This window comes from Ciona robusta, chromosome 8, assembly GCF_009617815.1.
Source record: "Ciona robusta chromosome 8, ASM961781v2".
Classification (NCBI taxonomy): domain Eukaryota; kingdom Metazoa; phylum Chordata; class Ascidiacea; order Phlebobranchia; family Cionidae; genus Ciona; species Ciona robusta.
In genome coordinates, this window is record NC_143242.1 from 2,111,919 (window position 1) to 2,128,659 (window position 16,741).

A 16,741-nucleotide genomic window follows, 5' to 3' on the forward strand; every position below is an offset into this window, starting at 1 on the left:
ACATCCATAATCAAAGTTAATTTTCAAAAAACTCAACTCGGGGGTCTCATTAGGCTATCTGAATACAAAATCTGAATACACGCATCACATTTTGGTGGATCTTGAATAGGGAAAGCTCCCTTTTCAAGAAATACTCACCGGGCCCCCCACCGGGCGTGTTTTAGTATGACTCGTAACACCGGGTCCTCACCGGGTCCCACCGGGCCCCACCGGGCCCCGCCGGGCGTGTTTTAGTAGGACCGCTTTATATTAAGTTATGCTCCAGGGGTATGAGCAAGTTGGGACTTCCCCTAATATTAACAGCGAAAATATTATAAGATATCTATTGACTCACAGTACGAATGCCTCAGGGGTACGAAATAAAGAGCCTACCCAAAACTAATTCGATATACCACTGTTCATAGTTTAAATCAGAGTTTATATACGGACTCTGGTTTAAATATTAAATTATTGTATATACATAGTAGTGGTACGGTGTTAGAACAACTCATATATAGAGTGTGAACACATTATAAAGCTAACATATTATGGACTAGATATTAAAAAGAACGAGCGAAAGTGGGAGAGGAAACTATGTTGAAATTATGGTGTAATAATTATGACTCATCACAATTTTAAATTTATAGTCACCTTGTTGTTTCGTGTTTACTAGCACATACGCAACCGGTAGGATGCTGTATGTGGCAGCAGTGCCAGGTTATTTAGTTTTCGTTTAGTTTTTACTTTAAATAATAGTAATTAGTAATTACTGTGTATTTACTTTAGTAAAGAATTCTTACCAATTATGTGCAGTGTGTTGATATGTTGTAGGAAATTAGGAATGGTTTGGGTTTATTGGTTATGGTTAGTAGGAAAGGATTCTTCTCCAGCACTGATACAAAATACTGATATATTGTTGTTTTACCAAGAGCTAATGTCAATGGAGTGATAATTTTCGTCTTGTGATTTGTGTGTGAAGTGTGACATAGTACAGTTTTTATAATATTTTGTAAACTGCACGAACATTTTACAAAATATTATAAAAACTTTGCTTTAAACCCAAGATGTTTTCTACATCAAACTCAAGCAGCCTTTCCACAAACCAATATGATGGTCATGAGTTTATTCAAGGTATTAGTTTAGTTTGTTATCTGTATATTATATTGTTGTATATATTGTATATATATATATATATATACCATTAGATAATATAAATATACCCTAATTTGATACAATCGATTGGGTTTTAAAAAAATGTTGAACCTTTTTATGGTAGCCTGACAACTTTATAGTAGTTTCAATAACTTTGATTTTTAAAGTTATATATGTATGTTATGTCCATTGTATTCTATTTATAAATACTAATACGCCAATCATCATTTTTCCCCAAGCTTTTCCTAAGTATGGTTGTTTACAGCTAGGGATGCACATGTCAGAATTTCGAATCTGTGAGAATCGCATCCTTTTGTATTCGAATCTAATTACGGGATTCGGTGTTGTGTCTAATGAAGTCATCTTGTAAACTATAATAACAATTTTTAAAACTAAATAATTTTGAAAAAAAATATTTTTATGTTTCTGGGACTTTAGAGAGTAAACGTTTCGCAACGTCTTTTCATAGCCTACTATACGTTTCATGACGCAAAAACTACCCAATAGTACAATTTTTGGTCATTTTACAGCTCATGATCCAACAAGGTACTACGAAAGAGTCAATAAACTGACTTATGTGGTTTTTTCCTATAAACATAAAAAGATTCGAAATTCTAGATTCGTAAATTTTAGATTCGAAATAAAGTATTCCAGGATATCCTAGATTACTTAATTATTCTGTGATGTGCATCCTTATTTACAGCAAAACAGTTTCAAGCAGCAATACATCGACATGTTTATGTTTGTTCATATTTTATTTAACATTATAACTTCCTAAATTAATTATGTATGGTGTTTTTAAAAAATAGTTTCGTGCACAAAGCAAATTATACCTTGTATAATAAAAAGAAAGTTAATCCAATTGAAAAGTGAGCAAACCTGTAACCTTAAGCATTTATATACTAATAAGCCTCCAGTTAAAAAAAATCGCCTCTAGGTACGGTTTTCTAATAAATTTCATATTGCACAAATCCAAGACAAAACCCCTTATGCAAAAATTAAGCTTTCTAACAGGACTATACCCAGCAGAAAGCCATGTAATGTTTAACAACATGAATTGGTAATATTTTGCTTTATCCTATAATTTCAATTCTTATTACAGATAATTTGACCAGTGACATTGAGGTGGACGGCAGAATATCTCAAAGAATAAATGACCCACCTGGTGTGTATTGTTAGATTTTATTATTTTATGATACTATACACTCGAAGAACCGAGATACATTGCTTGTTGTTCAGCTAATGCAAGGGACTTAAATTTTTGGGTATTCCCCTGTTATTGATGTGACTAATCTCATGTGACGTGTTTCCTGCGAATGTATGCAACAGTTAAATATGCACAGTTGCGTCTTTTATTCTTAGTGCTGATTCACCTCTAAATTTATCACACAGTAGGTCGATAGGTTTATAATGGAATTGTGGCCACAATACTATTTATTATCAAATAATTATATATTAATCTATGGTGCGCATGCAGGGCGTGCCATTAGATTATACTACTAGTACTGACATACTGAGTGACTCATTTAGTCCTGTAAAGTAGGCCTATAATTGTGCAATTTATTTATATTACATTAGGTTTGTTTGTCTTTCTATAATCATATTATTTCATGAAATTATGCTCTAGTACACAACAACTGGGTGGGACAACTTTTTTTGGGCCATTATTGTGTTATAATTTTAATGTCCAATTTAAAACTGGTATTGCCTGGTTGAACCAAGTTACATTTGAATGAATTATGTTTCAGATGACAGTCCAGGGGCGCAACCAGGGGGGCTGTTTTGCTGTCATGACAGCCCCCTTTTCCGCAGACACGCACGTAGCCAGAAAGTGCTAAGACGCAGACACACGCGTTGCATTTAATATTACATTCGTTCGCTTAAAATTGGAATAACTTTTCGTTCAATTGTTACGTCACTTGTCCTATTGTAACGTAACTATTAATTATGACGTTTCATAATATAACAATCTGGAGGAATGTGCTAACTGCCCAACCAACCACGAGATCAAAACATCGTGTATGAGCGTCACTAATAAAACTCTGGTTCTCGTGCGGTGCCAACGAACACGTTTTTTGGCCTTTGTCCAAGCTCTGCCGGGGCGATACTTTATAATAATATATTACAATTTGTGTTGGTTCCAATTTACTGATAGCGCCGCTCCTCGCACTTTTATTTGCACCAATTAAAATGCATAATAATCGCGGTTTATCAGCATTCAGTGGTTACCAAACTTTATCTACTCGCGTACCACTTTTTGGTTCAAGCAGCGTTCTCAAACCACCTACATACTAAACTACTAAAGGCTCGTGAACAACTCATTTTAAATAGTGAAATTAAAAACCGCACGCACACCTATTTTTTCCGCGGGCATGAACTTGGCACTGCCTTTCTCAAAGTTGAAAATAAAAGTAATTTGCCTATTAAACAGGGCAACAGGCGCGGTAATAAACAACCTAAATATGTTCCAGAAGTAGCACTGCTGTATATTTACGATGTTTTCCTCAGCCAAGCAGCATAATTATTACGAAACAGTAGGGATTCACACATGGATTCATCGCGTCATAATAGCGATTGTTTGACCTGGAAATTGATTACGTCATAATAGCAGTTCACACGTTGATTATTTGCGTCATATTAGCGATTGTCCCCTTGATTATTTAGCCTGCAGGTGCTTGAAAACAGGTTGAATATTTGCCTTTTCATGCGCATAAGTAAAGATAGGCTTGCAAAAATATTCTGTACACGCGTAAAGCAACGCCTAGGTTTAAAAAGTTAGGAACACCGGTGTAGGGAATATAGCATGGAATGTCACGCTCTACGTAATTTATGTGGATTAAAATAATGCTCACGACAATCACTAAAAGATCATTTGCGATCGTTTGGTGTGAACTTAATAAGGTGCTCGCGTACCACCTGGGAGGCCTTCGCATACCATAGTTTGGGAAGCACTGATTTAAACTAATCATCAGAAACAGAATCATACAAAAACTACAGATCGTATGGGAGCAAATAAAACACGATTGTTTACCAACAATCTCGTTTGTGATGGAACAATCGTAATGGTTTATCCAAGGTATTCTGACGTAAATAATCGTTACATTAACGTGCGTAAATCTGCAACAATGTTTCCTCTGTTTATATTAATTTAGATACGTCTTTTTAATAATGTGGTGTTAGTTTTAATTTACCGCGTAAAATAGAATATATATTCGTGTGCACAACCAATAAAGGGAGTGTTTTATCGCGTCAGAGATAAACGTCAAAACGTGGACTAGACGTAAATATGACAGCCCCCTTTTGAACGCGCTGGTTGCGCCACTGGATGACACAGAGAATAAATATTGGTTCATACTTTTGTTATATTTACTTTCATACATTCATGTTAATTTGTAAATATGTCCTACCACTGCATTGCATAGTTTAAATGTAATATTGCGTGATCTTAATCAATAATCATATATATATATAAATATACTAATATACATATAGTTAGATGAAGAAAATTTTATTATGGCTTATCCAAAATGTGTTTTACACTAATACAATGTTTTTCAATCAATTTTTAAGTTTTTTTTGTAGCCTATGCGCTAAATACTAAAACTACATTTCACACGCATATTGTAAGCTTACAAGTTACAATAATACATGACTTATATTTTATCCAGTCTAACCATATGCGTTTAAAGGGGTGCTAACACAGGACGAAAAGTAGAAAACAATCAATGTATGTATATATGTTGTGTAGTTTTTGTTAATTTTATATTCAAGGTCAAAAGAGTTTGTACATTTTACCTGGAGATACGGAAAGAGAGATTTATCGTCTTACAACGTACATTAAATATCCACAAAATGCACCAATTGATGTTGTTCTTCTTGCTAAACATGGATTCTACTATACTGGCTACAAAGACAGAGTAAAATGTTTCAGGTTTGAAATTGGTTTGTTTAGTTCTGTACACTAAACTAAATGTATGCTGGTAATATTCATAAAAAAAGTATCTTGCTCTTGCATCCCATAAATGGCCAAGGTAATGTTTTAGTTGTGGAGTAAATATTGATGGTTGGTCTATTGGTGATGATCCCACTTCTGAACGTTGGCACTTCACCAACTGTGATCTGGTGAGCGGGAAAGATGAAAGAAATGTTCCAGTTGCAAGTTTACTGAAAGGCAGGAAACCGAAAATTGAATTCAGCAAAAGTAACAATATTTCAGCAATGGATGTTTCGGATCAAAACTCACAACAATCAATAGAACATATTTCAATGGAATCCACAGAACAGAGCAATGATGTAAGTAGACACATGTTGTGAAATTATAAATCCAGGCCTCTATATCTATACGCCCTATTTTTGTCCCCAAAACAAAACATGTTTATAAATAAAACCTAAAACTGTTTTGATTATGTAACGCAACAGTCAAATTGGTGTATTATAAACATCTTCAAGGTTAGAATTAAATTTTATTCACTGTTTTATATAGAGTACAGCACAACAAGTATTGCAGTCCGATATATCGTCAGCACCAACAGGTAATAGAATGATGATTACACCATACGTCAAACGCCCTCAGGACATTTGGCTTTTGTTATAATGAAATAGTTCTGTCTTTGTCAATCTTGTTTTTGTTCTATGTGGAATGGTAACACTTGTTAACCTTTTAATTCTACCATGATTGATATGCTGGACTTTGTATATCACTATTTTAAATCATTCAAACTTGTGGGCAACTCTTGCTCCCTTATAAAATTTGATTCTGTTGTCTTTGTGCCGGTTTATCAATATTTAGATAACATTTCTGTGTTAATGTCATTTTAGACAATTCATTACTAGGGGGTTAAAGCAATTTCCTAACCAAGAACATTGGTAGCAACATAAATGCGTTCAAACTCCTACTGTAATCAAATATTAAGTATTTTATCTTCCAGATGTTACAAACATGACACAAACATTAAGTACAATACAAATTCAAAACAAAAAATCCAGCAATGTTAGCAATGGGAGTGGTAACAAAAATCCAAATGAAGTTTACATGACAGCAAGATATGTCCCTCCAGCAATACCAAATAACCCGGTATAAATATAAATAATAATGTTGTAAAACTTATTTTTTATTTTTTTTTAAATATATAGCCTATTTTTATTGTATAAAAACGTAGCTTGTGTATTATATAAAAAAAGTACTGATTAAGAGTAATAGTCATTTGCAAAATCCTCATTTTTAAAATTAATTTTATTAGCATCGAAACTAGGTGTTATGGTTTGGGTATTTTCAAAAACTTTTCCCTTGCTATACCTCTCTTTGTAGTTCCCCTTTAGTTTGTTAAAATCTAAGAATAAAGTTTTAAAACCTTTTTTATTTTAGGGTTTAAATTTTGCCAGCATTGTTGATCCTTTACATAAACAACTACTTTCTGAAATGCAGCTTTGTAAAGAAAGTGAAAGAAGGTATTTTAATTATTCAATAAAAACTAAAACATGGCATTTTTCAAGAACTGAATTTTTGGCACCAAAACATTAACAGAGAGTTTATTAAACCTTTATATTATTACGTTGCAGTGTTTCTGTATGGAAGACAAGATTTCCAGGCAGTTACTCCAACTATTGATTTTCTTTTAAAAATTGCTGATTTTTTCAAGTTAAAATAATTTTTTTTAATCCAATTTTACAGACGTTCATTTGATTCTTGGAGCACGGCTTTTTCTGTTGAATATATTGAAGCATTGGCAAGATCAGGTTTCTTTTATCTTGGGAATTTAGATCGAACCCAGTGTTTCTCATGTAGTGGGGTGCTAAGAAATTGGAGGTCCAACGACAACATTGATTCAGAACACATTAAACATTTTCCACACTGCAAGTAAGTATATGTGGACACCAATCTCCCACTTTTGACTTGTTTAAGTCAAAGAATCTAACTAAAAAGTTATGAATTGACACATTAATGTTGACTGAAATGTTTTACAAAAACGTTTTTTGGAACTATGCAAGTAAATATTTAGGTATAAACCTTAAACAATATCTAGATGCTTGTTTTAAAGTAAAGGTTTCTTTGTGTTGGTAATTGAATTTGAAACCAATGTTCGGTTAAATAGCATTGACAATTTGATATAATCTGCACACTAGAACACATCAAAGCACAAAATCATTAGATGGACTTACTAATGGGCAAAAATTCTGTAACTAGGTGGTTGTACAATAACAAATTTCTTACTTTTATTAATTATTAATTCACTTCACTTAACAAACCGGATGCTAATTTTGAAGTTATACTTCGAAATTCTATCACATGCCTAAATCTTTATCTTGAATAAAAAGATAAATCTGAATTTCTGCTCCTGAACTAAGTATCATGTAGTAAATATGATGTGGTGTTGCTTGAAATACATCTAAAACTATTCGCTATAATGGGCCGCAAGCTGTGTATCTGTAATACAACTTAACTGTATTTACTTCAATTATAATTCAAATAAATAAGTTATTACTTCATCAACAGGTTAATGATTGGTACTGAAGATAGAAACATAGGTCTTCCAGTTGGAAATGATGCTTCTTCTTCCTCTGATGGAATGCCAGAACCAGCAGATCCTGATCAAGAAGAACAACATCAATTGGCAAAAATCTTTCCGCTCAGAAATCCAGTCAACTCTTCTATGAAAAACTTGTCATCACGACTCAGCACTTTTGAAAAATGGCCACGTCATAAAACTGTTGCAACTCCAAATCAAATCGCGAAATCCGGGTTTTTTTACTTGGGTATGAATAAATAAATAAAACTTTTATGTCCTTGACCGGTGCGATAAAGGCAAACATGGTGTTTTATATCATACTCCCACTGTGCGCTTACCATTTACCATGTGTTTAGTTTTTTGAGTGACTGCTTTACCATGGGTCAATGGGTGACAACTTTAATAACTCGCTAGTGCCCACTGGTTTGAAGCAATGACTGTTAAAGTGCCACAAAAGTATCACCATACCCAATATCATTTGGTTAAGGTATCAGTACTCTGCCCACTGAGCTACGGTGCCGGACAGTAATCGGGGTAACTTTAAAATCATCAAAAGCACATCACTTTGTATAAGATGGACAATAATATGATGACTTTATTGTACTGCCTCCAAAACAACCACCAATGATTGTAACTGTTTAGGTGACCGAGATCGTGCTAAGTGTTGGTATTGCAACGGTGGGTTGCAAGACTGGGGTCTGAGAGACGAACCATGGACGGAGCATGCTAAGTGGTATCCTGGGTATGTGGAGCAAAACAATAACACCACTAACTGTTTATTTTCATTCAATTATTTTTCACAGCTGTGAGTTTGTACTGCGAAGCAAAGGCATTAAATTTGTTCGAGACATCTATCTGAAAGATCCGAACATCCCAAGACCTGAGATCTCAAATGGTAGAACGGAGTATCTTGATCCTTTAGTGTTGAGCCCACCTTCAGCTTCCAACGTTCCAAGTGCTGGTGATGTGCTCGCTCACTTTTCACCCCCGCCACCGGATGCAGTAGAGAGAATGCCAACCAATGGTCCATATGATATAGACGCGGAGATGGGAAGTGAGATTGTCTTGGCTGCGCAGACCATGGGGTTTCAACCAAATCACATACGAGTGGTTGTTGAAAGGTGGGGTACTTAATTTGCATTTCTAAAATAGCTGTATCTGTATATTATTGGTAAAATTAGTGAATTAATATGGTTTATCTGCTAGTTAGGCCAGTAGTTGCATTATACATACCTATTGCTAAATTTCTTTAAATATTAAGACCACTTGGTTTACATTCGTGCCATTTCACATCTATAACATTTGAGATATGAATGAATGTAACTTACTTATCCTCGCATGGCTGGAAAACGACAGTCGTTATCAGACGGGTTTAACACCGCGTGCCAGCTTCTGAGTTACCATGTATGTTACTTTGTGTGTAATTGTTTTGGGGGGATTTTTTTATTATGGCTGATAGTTTGGATACACCCACAATGGTAACAGCGTCGAGCCTCGAATCCATTACCTCTGGGTTACAGGCAGACGCGCTAACCACTATGCCATGGCGACGGTCCCCTTTCATTTTAATGCCTCCTGGAATTAAATTTTGCAAGGGTTTGCTCCAGTTTTATATTATCATCACACATTCGCCAATATGTACTTTTTAAGTATTCTCTCTGACCAAACCATTTGCTTATAAAACTAATATATTTTAGACACTTTGCTGAGCATGGAGTAGGCTACCAGACTGTAGCAAGTCTCATTGATGCGATGTTATCGTATGATGATCAAGCAGAACAAGCAGATCAAGCGGAACAAGCAGATCAAGCGGAACAAGCAGAACAAGCAGAACAAGCAGAATCAACCTCAGTCGGTTTGAAGAGAAATAACGTTATATTAAATCATCAAAACATTAAACAGCAAAAAATGGATGAAGTATAAGAACATGGTATGTTTAGCTTTAGCGATGAATTTTTAATAAAACTTATTAATTGTTGTGTGGCGAGCCCAGGGCAACAACAGTCTATAAAATGGATGTTTTATTCATTCGGTCTAACTCATGCCCGCTTACCACTTCCACTAATGTAACTTTAATCACATATCAAATTAATTATACTTCTGAACTAGTGGTGATGGGCCATACAAAACAAAAAAAAATCAACACTTGATTGTTATACTTCATTATAAACCGCTACTTGTGCTGTACAGTTTATATTTGCTTTTATAGCCCTGTGTTGGTGGCAAAGAAATAGTGCCGTAAATAACTGTTGGCACTGCTGATATTATACTGTAATATGGTGTAGGTCTGTACACTGGCGTAAAGTTACGGGGTTGCAGGGTTGCCTGGCAACCCTTTGATTTTCTCCATACTAATAATGCGTAAGGAATTACGTTCGACCAAACGAAGACGCCATTATTACTGCGAACAAACTTCGTTTACGTTCGTTAAAATATGCCAATACCGATGCGTCATTTACGACACAAATGCATTCAACTGGTATTTAAACTCCTGTTTGCTAAATAATTCACGTGTGAATCGCTATTGTGACGTCAGTAATCAACGTGTGAATCGCTATTATGTCGTAATCAATTGCCAGGTTAAAACAACCGCTATTATGATGCAATGAATCCACGTGTGAATCCCTACTATTTCGTAATAAATATGCTGCTTGCCTGAGGAAAACATTGCATATAAATATAAAGCAGTGTTGGAAACGTTTTAGGCAGTTTATTTCCGCGATATTTCGTTCTGGAAACCTACTATTTCCAACGGACCGGTCTTCGTTTGTAAGATAACCACACACTCGTGCGGGCTTGACGAAAGGCGCATGCGACATAGCTACTGTGACGTCACTCGCCAGGCAATCGGATTCGACCGTTTCTCATTACACGGACTCGCCGAACGCGCGTAATTTTAATTTGTCTCATCCCTACGTAATTCTGAATACGTTTACGTTTGTATGAGCTTTTACAAAGCACATATTTAAAGGGTTGCAAACCGAAAACAAAGGGTTGCAAACCGTTTTTTTTTCGCGCCTACCGGCGCGAAGACTTCCTTTTTTCTGGTTTTTGCAACCCTAACGTTTAGTAAAACTTTACGCCTATGGGTCTGTAGGAAACTTCATGTAAACAATATTCACATACTTTTATAGAAACATTTATGTATTAAATTCTATTTTCAGACAAAAGAAAAGGAGACAAAAGATAAGCGTTTGAACAATGCAGAAAGTTTGTTTAATATTTACTTCATTACTGTACAATAAATGTTTCTCTTTGTTGCTTTAGTTTATGTATTAAATGTATAATTGTATTGTATACACTTTCATTTGTTTTGCCAACAAAAGCTACTGTATGCTACATACATGCAAATTGGTAAACTTAGCTTTGCTCATTGTAAATTGACATTGAAGTGTTAAATTTCACATGCTGATATGACAGGGTGTGCTGATAACGCGTGTGGCCCCTTCCTTTATAAAGTGAAGATCATACTGCGTATATCGAAACAGAAGATTCCACATTTAATATACATCTGGTATATTTATATACTTACAGTCATACAATTTTACCTGTGAAATTTTTGATTGAAGAAATACTTGTTTTACCTAAGCCTATAACATCATATCACAGGCTTGGCTAAACTGAAGTTTTGTTTGGTGTAAGGTACATGTGCATTATGTTCTTCTTTCTAGTTAGCTGGTGGGAATGCTTTTTTTTCTGCAGTTTGTGCTTCTAAATACAAGTTGACATATCTGCATGCTAATGTGAAAACACAACACTTCTGTTAACAGAGTTGATTGTTTGTTTGAAATAGTCAGAACTAGATAAACAATTTGCAGAATCTTAAGATCTTTGAATGGCTGATATCCTTACGTGCTTACGAATTACCTCGTCTGTAACTTTGTGGGTGATCATTATACTCTGTGTTACTAACAATTTAGACAACCCATTAGTTACTACTGCGTTGAACCAATGATTAATATCAAAAACCAAGATCTCCAGCCCTGGTGCTGGACGTTAAACATTATTGTCAGTGCTTACATAAATTTCAAAATATAAATCTAGGTCTGTAAGCACTGATAAATATATTTGCCGTCATTTTAATTCAGATTTTCTACTAAGCAAAATTCTATTTTCTTTTACTTGATCACAAATAATTTTTAATTCTCTTTTATTAACTCATATGAATTAAGTGTGTGATCTGTCAGTATTGGACCATAAGCCTTGTTAACAGTGTCCTCCTGAAGCCACTTGAATCCACTTACTGAATTGAGTAAGGTAAAATGTCATACATGTTTTCGATGTATTATTTTAAACCTTACCTTCTGGATCGACCAATGTTCTGGGAACACAGATGGCATTTGTTAGCATAAGTTATTCGATCAGATCCGCAAACATATTCGATGTTCATTGGACAGATAGGTGAAACATCGGATTCACTGCACTCCTGTTGAAACAAATATAGTTACATATATTACTAAACATGGTAACTTCCACCAAACACATATATTTACCTCGGCACAACTGCTTCCAAGAAACAACACTGTAAATAACAATTGATTAAAAAATATCGCTTTGAATATTTCAGCAGATAATCTACTATTACTCTTACCAAGACAAAAGAAGGCAATGGCTAAGATTCTCATTTTCAATTCGTTCTTGCTGTAAATTAAATACTTTATACTAAGGTTTCCAATCTTCAAAGTGTTATTATGTTGGAGGATGTGTGAACACCAACACCTGTTGTATAAGTAAGCTTATCACCCTCTAATTAAACTTACCTCAAGTATGTAAACAATACTGTGTGATTAACAAATGCCTTTAAATACACCCATACAATTCAAACAAGATAACTAAATTTATTTCACAGAATGTAACAATTCTACATATGTATCACTAAACTGTACTTTATAAAAACAGTAAATTTACACATTAAATATCTTTTTTACTCTTGAAAAAAACTGTGAAAATATAAAATAATTTTGTTATGGTAGCAATAACAGCTATAGTACCAATAACCACATGTATGGAAGCTTTGATGAAACTGAGAACACGGATGATATTCTACCACAAAAACCTTAAACAAATACACGATACAGTATCTTAACATACAAGAAAGAAGAATCCAAGTGTAGGTACAACGGTATATATAAACTTATACAGTTAGTTTATTATTCAGATATGGGGTAACTTATTTCTGCATAAGTGCATGATTGCGTACATTGTATGTTACAGCATGATGAGTACATGTTAAACAGTGGCCATTTCCATCAGTTAAAGTAGTGCATTACCAAAAGATAAAGAAAGTATTTATTAAAAAACTCAAATGTGTTTTAACAAGAAAATTAAAGGCAACTTTGGTAAATAAATTGCTTTGTGGTGTATGTATTCACTTGTAGCAGCATTTAAAGAATATAAACCTTAAAATAGAAAAAAACATTATCAGCTGCCTTTGTTTTTAACAGCAATTGAAACAATGATTATTATAAGGATCATTAACAAAAGCACACCAATAATAATCTTTGTCCTCATGTCTTTCCACCACATCTTTTTTCTTAAACGAGTGGCATGTGTGTTAAAGTGTGTGGCTGAATCTGCCAAACTTTCGGATTTATCCTGCAATGAATTAAATGAATATAAGTACTTCAATTTAAGTATAGGTAACATAGGTTAATAGGTATACAACTAACATGCTTAATTATGAACTAAGTTGCAGTAAACTAATTGATTTTTTTACGCTTGTACATATATATACATTGTTTGCTGTTGCAAATAATTTATAAAGTATATATATATATATTTAGAATTTTTAGATATTTTAGGTAATGGGTTAAATAAACAGCATGCCGCAAGGTAAAATTTGCCACTGATAATTATAATAGGCTGCTTGGTAACTCCCATAAACTATGTCAAATCCAGAATAATGTTTTGCCTATTGGCACATGAAGTTTTGCCCACCCCTTGGCCCCCTGTTTTACAAAGCAGTTTGCATTACGAACCTGTAAATCTTCAAGTTTATCTCCTCGTTCTAAAACCTTTCCAATGTTTGTCTGCATAACATCAACAACTTCATTGACTTGACTCTGAACTCGTTTCACCTGGAAATAAAAGGGTTTAATAACACAAACTTTAACATAAACCTGTCCTACATTCTAGGACCCATGGCGTGCAACGACGCATGACCTCGTCCACATAGAATACAAAACATAATTAAACTTATTTAAGACCATTTAAAGTTTCATATACCATCAGTTGGTGTCTAATAAACTGTATAATATTTATTGTGTTCATGGGACATATTGGTGTTGGTTGACACACTTTAGTCAGACCGGAAAAGAAAAATTAATGTACAGAATTGTCCAAAGTTCATTTTATTAGATATATATGTTTTAAAAATGTTCTTGGCATTGATTTTTTCACCATACCATTACTGCTTAATGACTTTTAAGCATTAGGGTGGGAAACTAAGACAATACAACACTTGGGACTATGCGAAGAAGAAGTAGGTACACGATTCCCGCTAGGAGTGGTAATTATTAAGTTTAAAATTTAGGAGTTAGGGGTTTAAATCTTATGTGTGTAAACCATAAAACTAAATGCTCGGCACTAGGGAAGAATCTTCTGGTACATAGCAGAATAGGCTGGTGGAAAGTTTTAGTGGTTGTGAGAAGGTAACATTACTTCTGTTAATTTAAATTCAATATGATTCACACCTGTGAGCCTATGGAAGTTCATTAACAGTATAATAGTATATTATATATATGAATAAACATTTACTTTATCAGAAGCACTAGAGGGGCCTTTAAGAAAGAAGTCGTCGTCCGATTCATAATCATCAAGCAAGGCAACCCTTTCGGTATTCTTTCCCTTGTTATACCGCGTCATCGACCTGGTTGAAATTTTTCTTACTTTTACGAGTTGTCGCAATGGGAATTTAACGAAAATATCGGATTATATGCTACGTCATTGTGTTGCAATCTGCAACGTCAATAAAGTGTTTATCGTGTAGATTTTGATCTTTGTTAATTTACAAAAATATTGAAAAACGCATTTACGAAATGAAACTTTTTCTAGAGGCAATTCCTTGACATTTGATATCTCCATATAAAATTGTGTATGTATTGGCAATTAAACTTAGTAGACGAAAACAAAACGTTAATCGACTAAAATTTAACGGGAATCACTGATAACATGACTAGGCATAAGTTTGTTTTCGCTGTAACGCATTTACTTCTCACATGTGATTTGTTGTATGTTGTCGTTATGTCGGGAGACAGGGAAATTCCTGAAGATGCTCCGGCACATTGCCCGGGAACTGAAAGCGAAGATGCCGGGAAAGCGTCTGCATGTGCAGGGTGTCCAAACCAAAATATATGCGCGGCTGCTCAACCCAAATTGCCTGATCCAGACTTGTCTAAAATCCAAGAAAGCTTAGCAAACGTAAAACACAAAGTACTGGTTCTATCCGGCAAAGGAGGTGTCGGGAAAAGCACTGTGACTTCACATCTGGCCTATGCACTGAGTGAAGACGTTGATTGTCATGTTGGTGTGTTAGACATTGATATATGTGGACCTTCCATTCCTCAAATCATGGGATTACAAGATGAACAAGTGCACAGTAGTGGTTCAGGTTGGTCACCTATATACGTGGATGATAACTTGTGCGTTATGTCACCAGGATTCTTGCTGGCAAGTCCAAAAGATGCAGTGATTTGGAGAGGACCTAAAAAGAATGGTTTAATCAAGCAGTTTTTACGAGATGTTGATTGGGGTAGTTTGGATTACTTGGTTGTTGACACACCGCCTGGAACTTCTGATGAACATCTTTCCATTGTAAAGTTTCTGTCAGAGGTAACTCAACCTAACTGTTATGTTAAACAGGCTAATAATTTCTTAACTTAAACTTATCCGGCAGTTTACAGATGTCCTCTTTTACCCCAATGTAATCACGTGACTCACGTCTGTTCAGGAGTTAGACCACCAAGTATATGCTATGTAACTTTGAGAGTTATTGGCTTACCTTTTCAACAACTGGGACAATTACTTTGAAGTATTTTACGCAAAGCAAAGACATATACTAGTGACACAATTTTAAATCCTGTAGACTCCTCTGCACTTACTAGTAAGCTTACCCAGAGTAAAACAATAAAAGATTAATAATACTATATTCTTTTGATCTGAACACTGCACATGTCAATTTTATACCTTTTCCCTGTTACTTAAATTTAATATGACCAACCAGCCGCACACTAAAACCTATGTTTTACAGGCAGGAATCTCTGGTGCAGTTATAGTGACTACTCCTCAAGAAATTGCCCTTCTTGATGTACGAAAAGAAATAAATTTTTGCAAAAAAGTGAACATTCCAATAATTGGAATCATTGAGAACATGAGCATGTTTGTTTGCCCAAAATGCAAAAAAACTTCCATTATTTTTCCACCTGTTGAGAATGGTGTTAGTGGAGTGGCACAATCTATGGAAATACCGTTTTTGGGCAGCATTCCCCTTGATCCATTAATAGGCAAATGCTGTGATAATGGAAACTCATATTTACAATTACATCCTGATGCTGCAGGAACTGTAGCATACAAAAATATTTCACAAAAAATTAAAGACTATTGCATCAGCTTAAATGAAAGCAAGGATTGAGTACTATTACACTTAAGTGATATTACTGTTTATATAATGTTTGTTAATATCTGCAATACTTGGTGTACAAGTACAATATTTATTTTTGACGGTATTTCAGATAATTTAATGAACAAATTAACACTCTATGCTTTGAATGTTGTGAGAACTTAATCTGGATTATGAACCAAACAGTTTGCTGTAAAAAAATAAATCAGTATCTGCCAATATAAAACTCGCGCAATGTTCTTCACTCTTTACATCAGGTTTGCTTAGGATGGATGTCAAGTGTTCTTGGCATTCCTCAGGTAAATTTAATTCCTTTCTTTTGTAAATCTTCCTTTGCTTCCTTGATTTGACATTTTAGTTCCATATATGCCCCTTCACAATTATTAAATGTTGCCACTCTGTAGATTATTACAAGGAGAGAAACGACTGCAAACAAAACTAACAGAACTAGTGGCATGGGGAATACAATTGCTTTGATATTTGGTGA

At 34.6% G+C, this 16,741-nt stretch overlaps 4 protein-coding genes across 5 annotated transcripts; 2 read left to right on the forward strand and 2 right to left on the reverse strand.

Annotated features, from left to right (window-relative positions):
* The first annotated feature begins 793 nt into the window (after positions 1 to 793).
* LOC149732164 (baculoviral IAP repeat-containing protein 3-like) lies at positions 794 to 9,567 on the forward strand. 2 transcript variants are annotated; one of them, XM_089883501.1, is made up of 13 exons: positions 794 to 1,110; positions 2,234 to 2,296; positions 4,903 to 5,062; positions 5,175 to 5,424; positions 5,615 to 5,663; positions 6,060 to 6,205; positions 6,497 to 6,579; positions 6,803 to 6,988; positions 7,625 to 7,884; positions 8,280 to 8,379; positions 8,441 to 8,758; positions 9,335 to 9,425; positions 9,462 to 9,567. In XM_089883501.1, exons 1-13 carry the CDS (start codon positions 1,044 to 1,046, stop codon positions 9,558 to 9,560), a joined length of 1,872 nt encoding a protein of 623 aa, XP_089739627.1. In that variant the 5' UTR covers positions 794 to 1,043; the 3' UTR covers positions 9,561 to 9,567. The 2 variants fall into 2 exon arrangements, with proteins under 2 accessions (XP_089739627.1, XP_089739626.1); XM_089883500.1 differs by having other exon boundaries at positions 9,335 to 9,567.
* Positions 9,568 to 11,773: 2,206 nt separating this feature from the next.
* Positions 11,774 to 12,397, reverse strand: LOC149732165 (serine protease inhibitor Kazal-type 1-like). The gene is made up of 4 exons (XM_089883512.1): positions 12,229 to 12,397; positions 12,131 to 12,159; positions 11,939 to 12,063; positions 11,774 to 11,880 (listed from the first exon to the last, which is right to left on the reverse strand). Exons 1-4 carry the CDS (start codon positions 12,260 to 12,262, stop codon positions 11,844 to 11,846), a joined length of 225 nt encoding a protein of 74 aa, XP_089739638.1. The 5' UTR covers positions 12,263 to 12,397; the 3' UTR covers positions 11,774 to 11,843.
* Positions 12,398 to 12,455: 58 nt separating this feature from the next.
* On the reverse strand, positions 12,456 to 14,616 carry LOC149732166 (vesicle-associated membrane protein 4-like). Its single transcript, XM_089883511.1, has 3 exons — positions 14,394 to 14,616; positions 13,616 to 13,714; positions 12,456 to 13,232 (listed from the first exon to the last, which is right to left on the reverse strand). The coding sequence occupies exons 1-3, from the start codon at positions 14,499 to 14,501 to the stop codon at positions 13,059 to 13,061; spliced, it is 381 nt and encodes a 126-aa protein (XP_089739637.1). The 5' UTR covers positions 14,502 to 14,616; the 3' UTR covers positions 12,456 to 13,058.
* A 149-nt stretch (positions 14,617 to 14,765) lies between these two features.
* Positions 14,766 to 16,480, forward strand: LOC149732167 (cytosolic Fe-S cluster assembly factor NUBP1 homolog). Its single transcript, XM_089883502.1, has 2 exons — positions 14,766 to 15,467; positions 15,886 to 16,480. Exons 1-2 carry the CDS (start codon positions 14,808 to 14,810, stop codon positions 16,264 to 16,266), a joined length of 1,041 nt encoding a protein of 346 aa, XP_089739628.1. The 5' UTR covers positions 14,766 to 14,807; the 3' UTR covers positions 16,267 to 16,480.
* Positions 16,481 to 16,741: the final 261 nt, after the last annotated feature.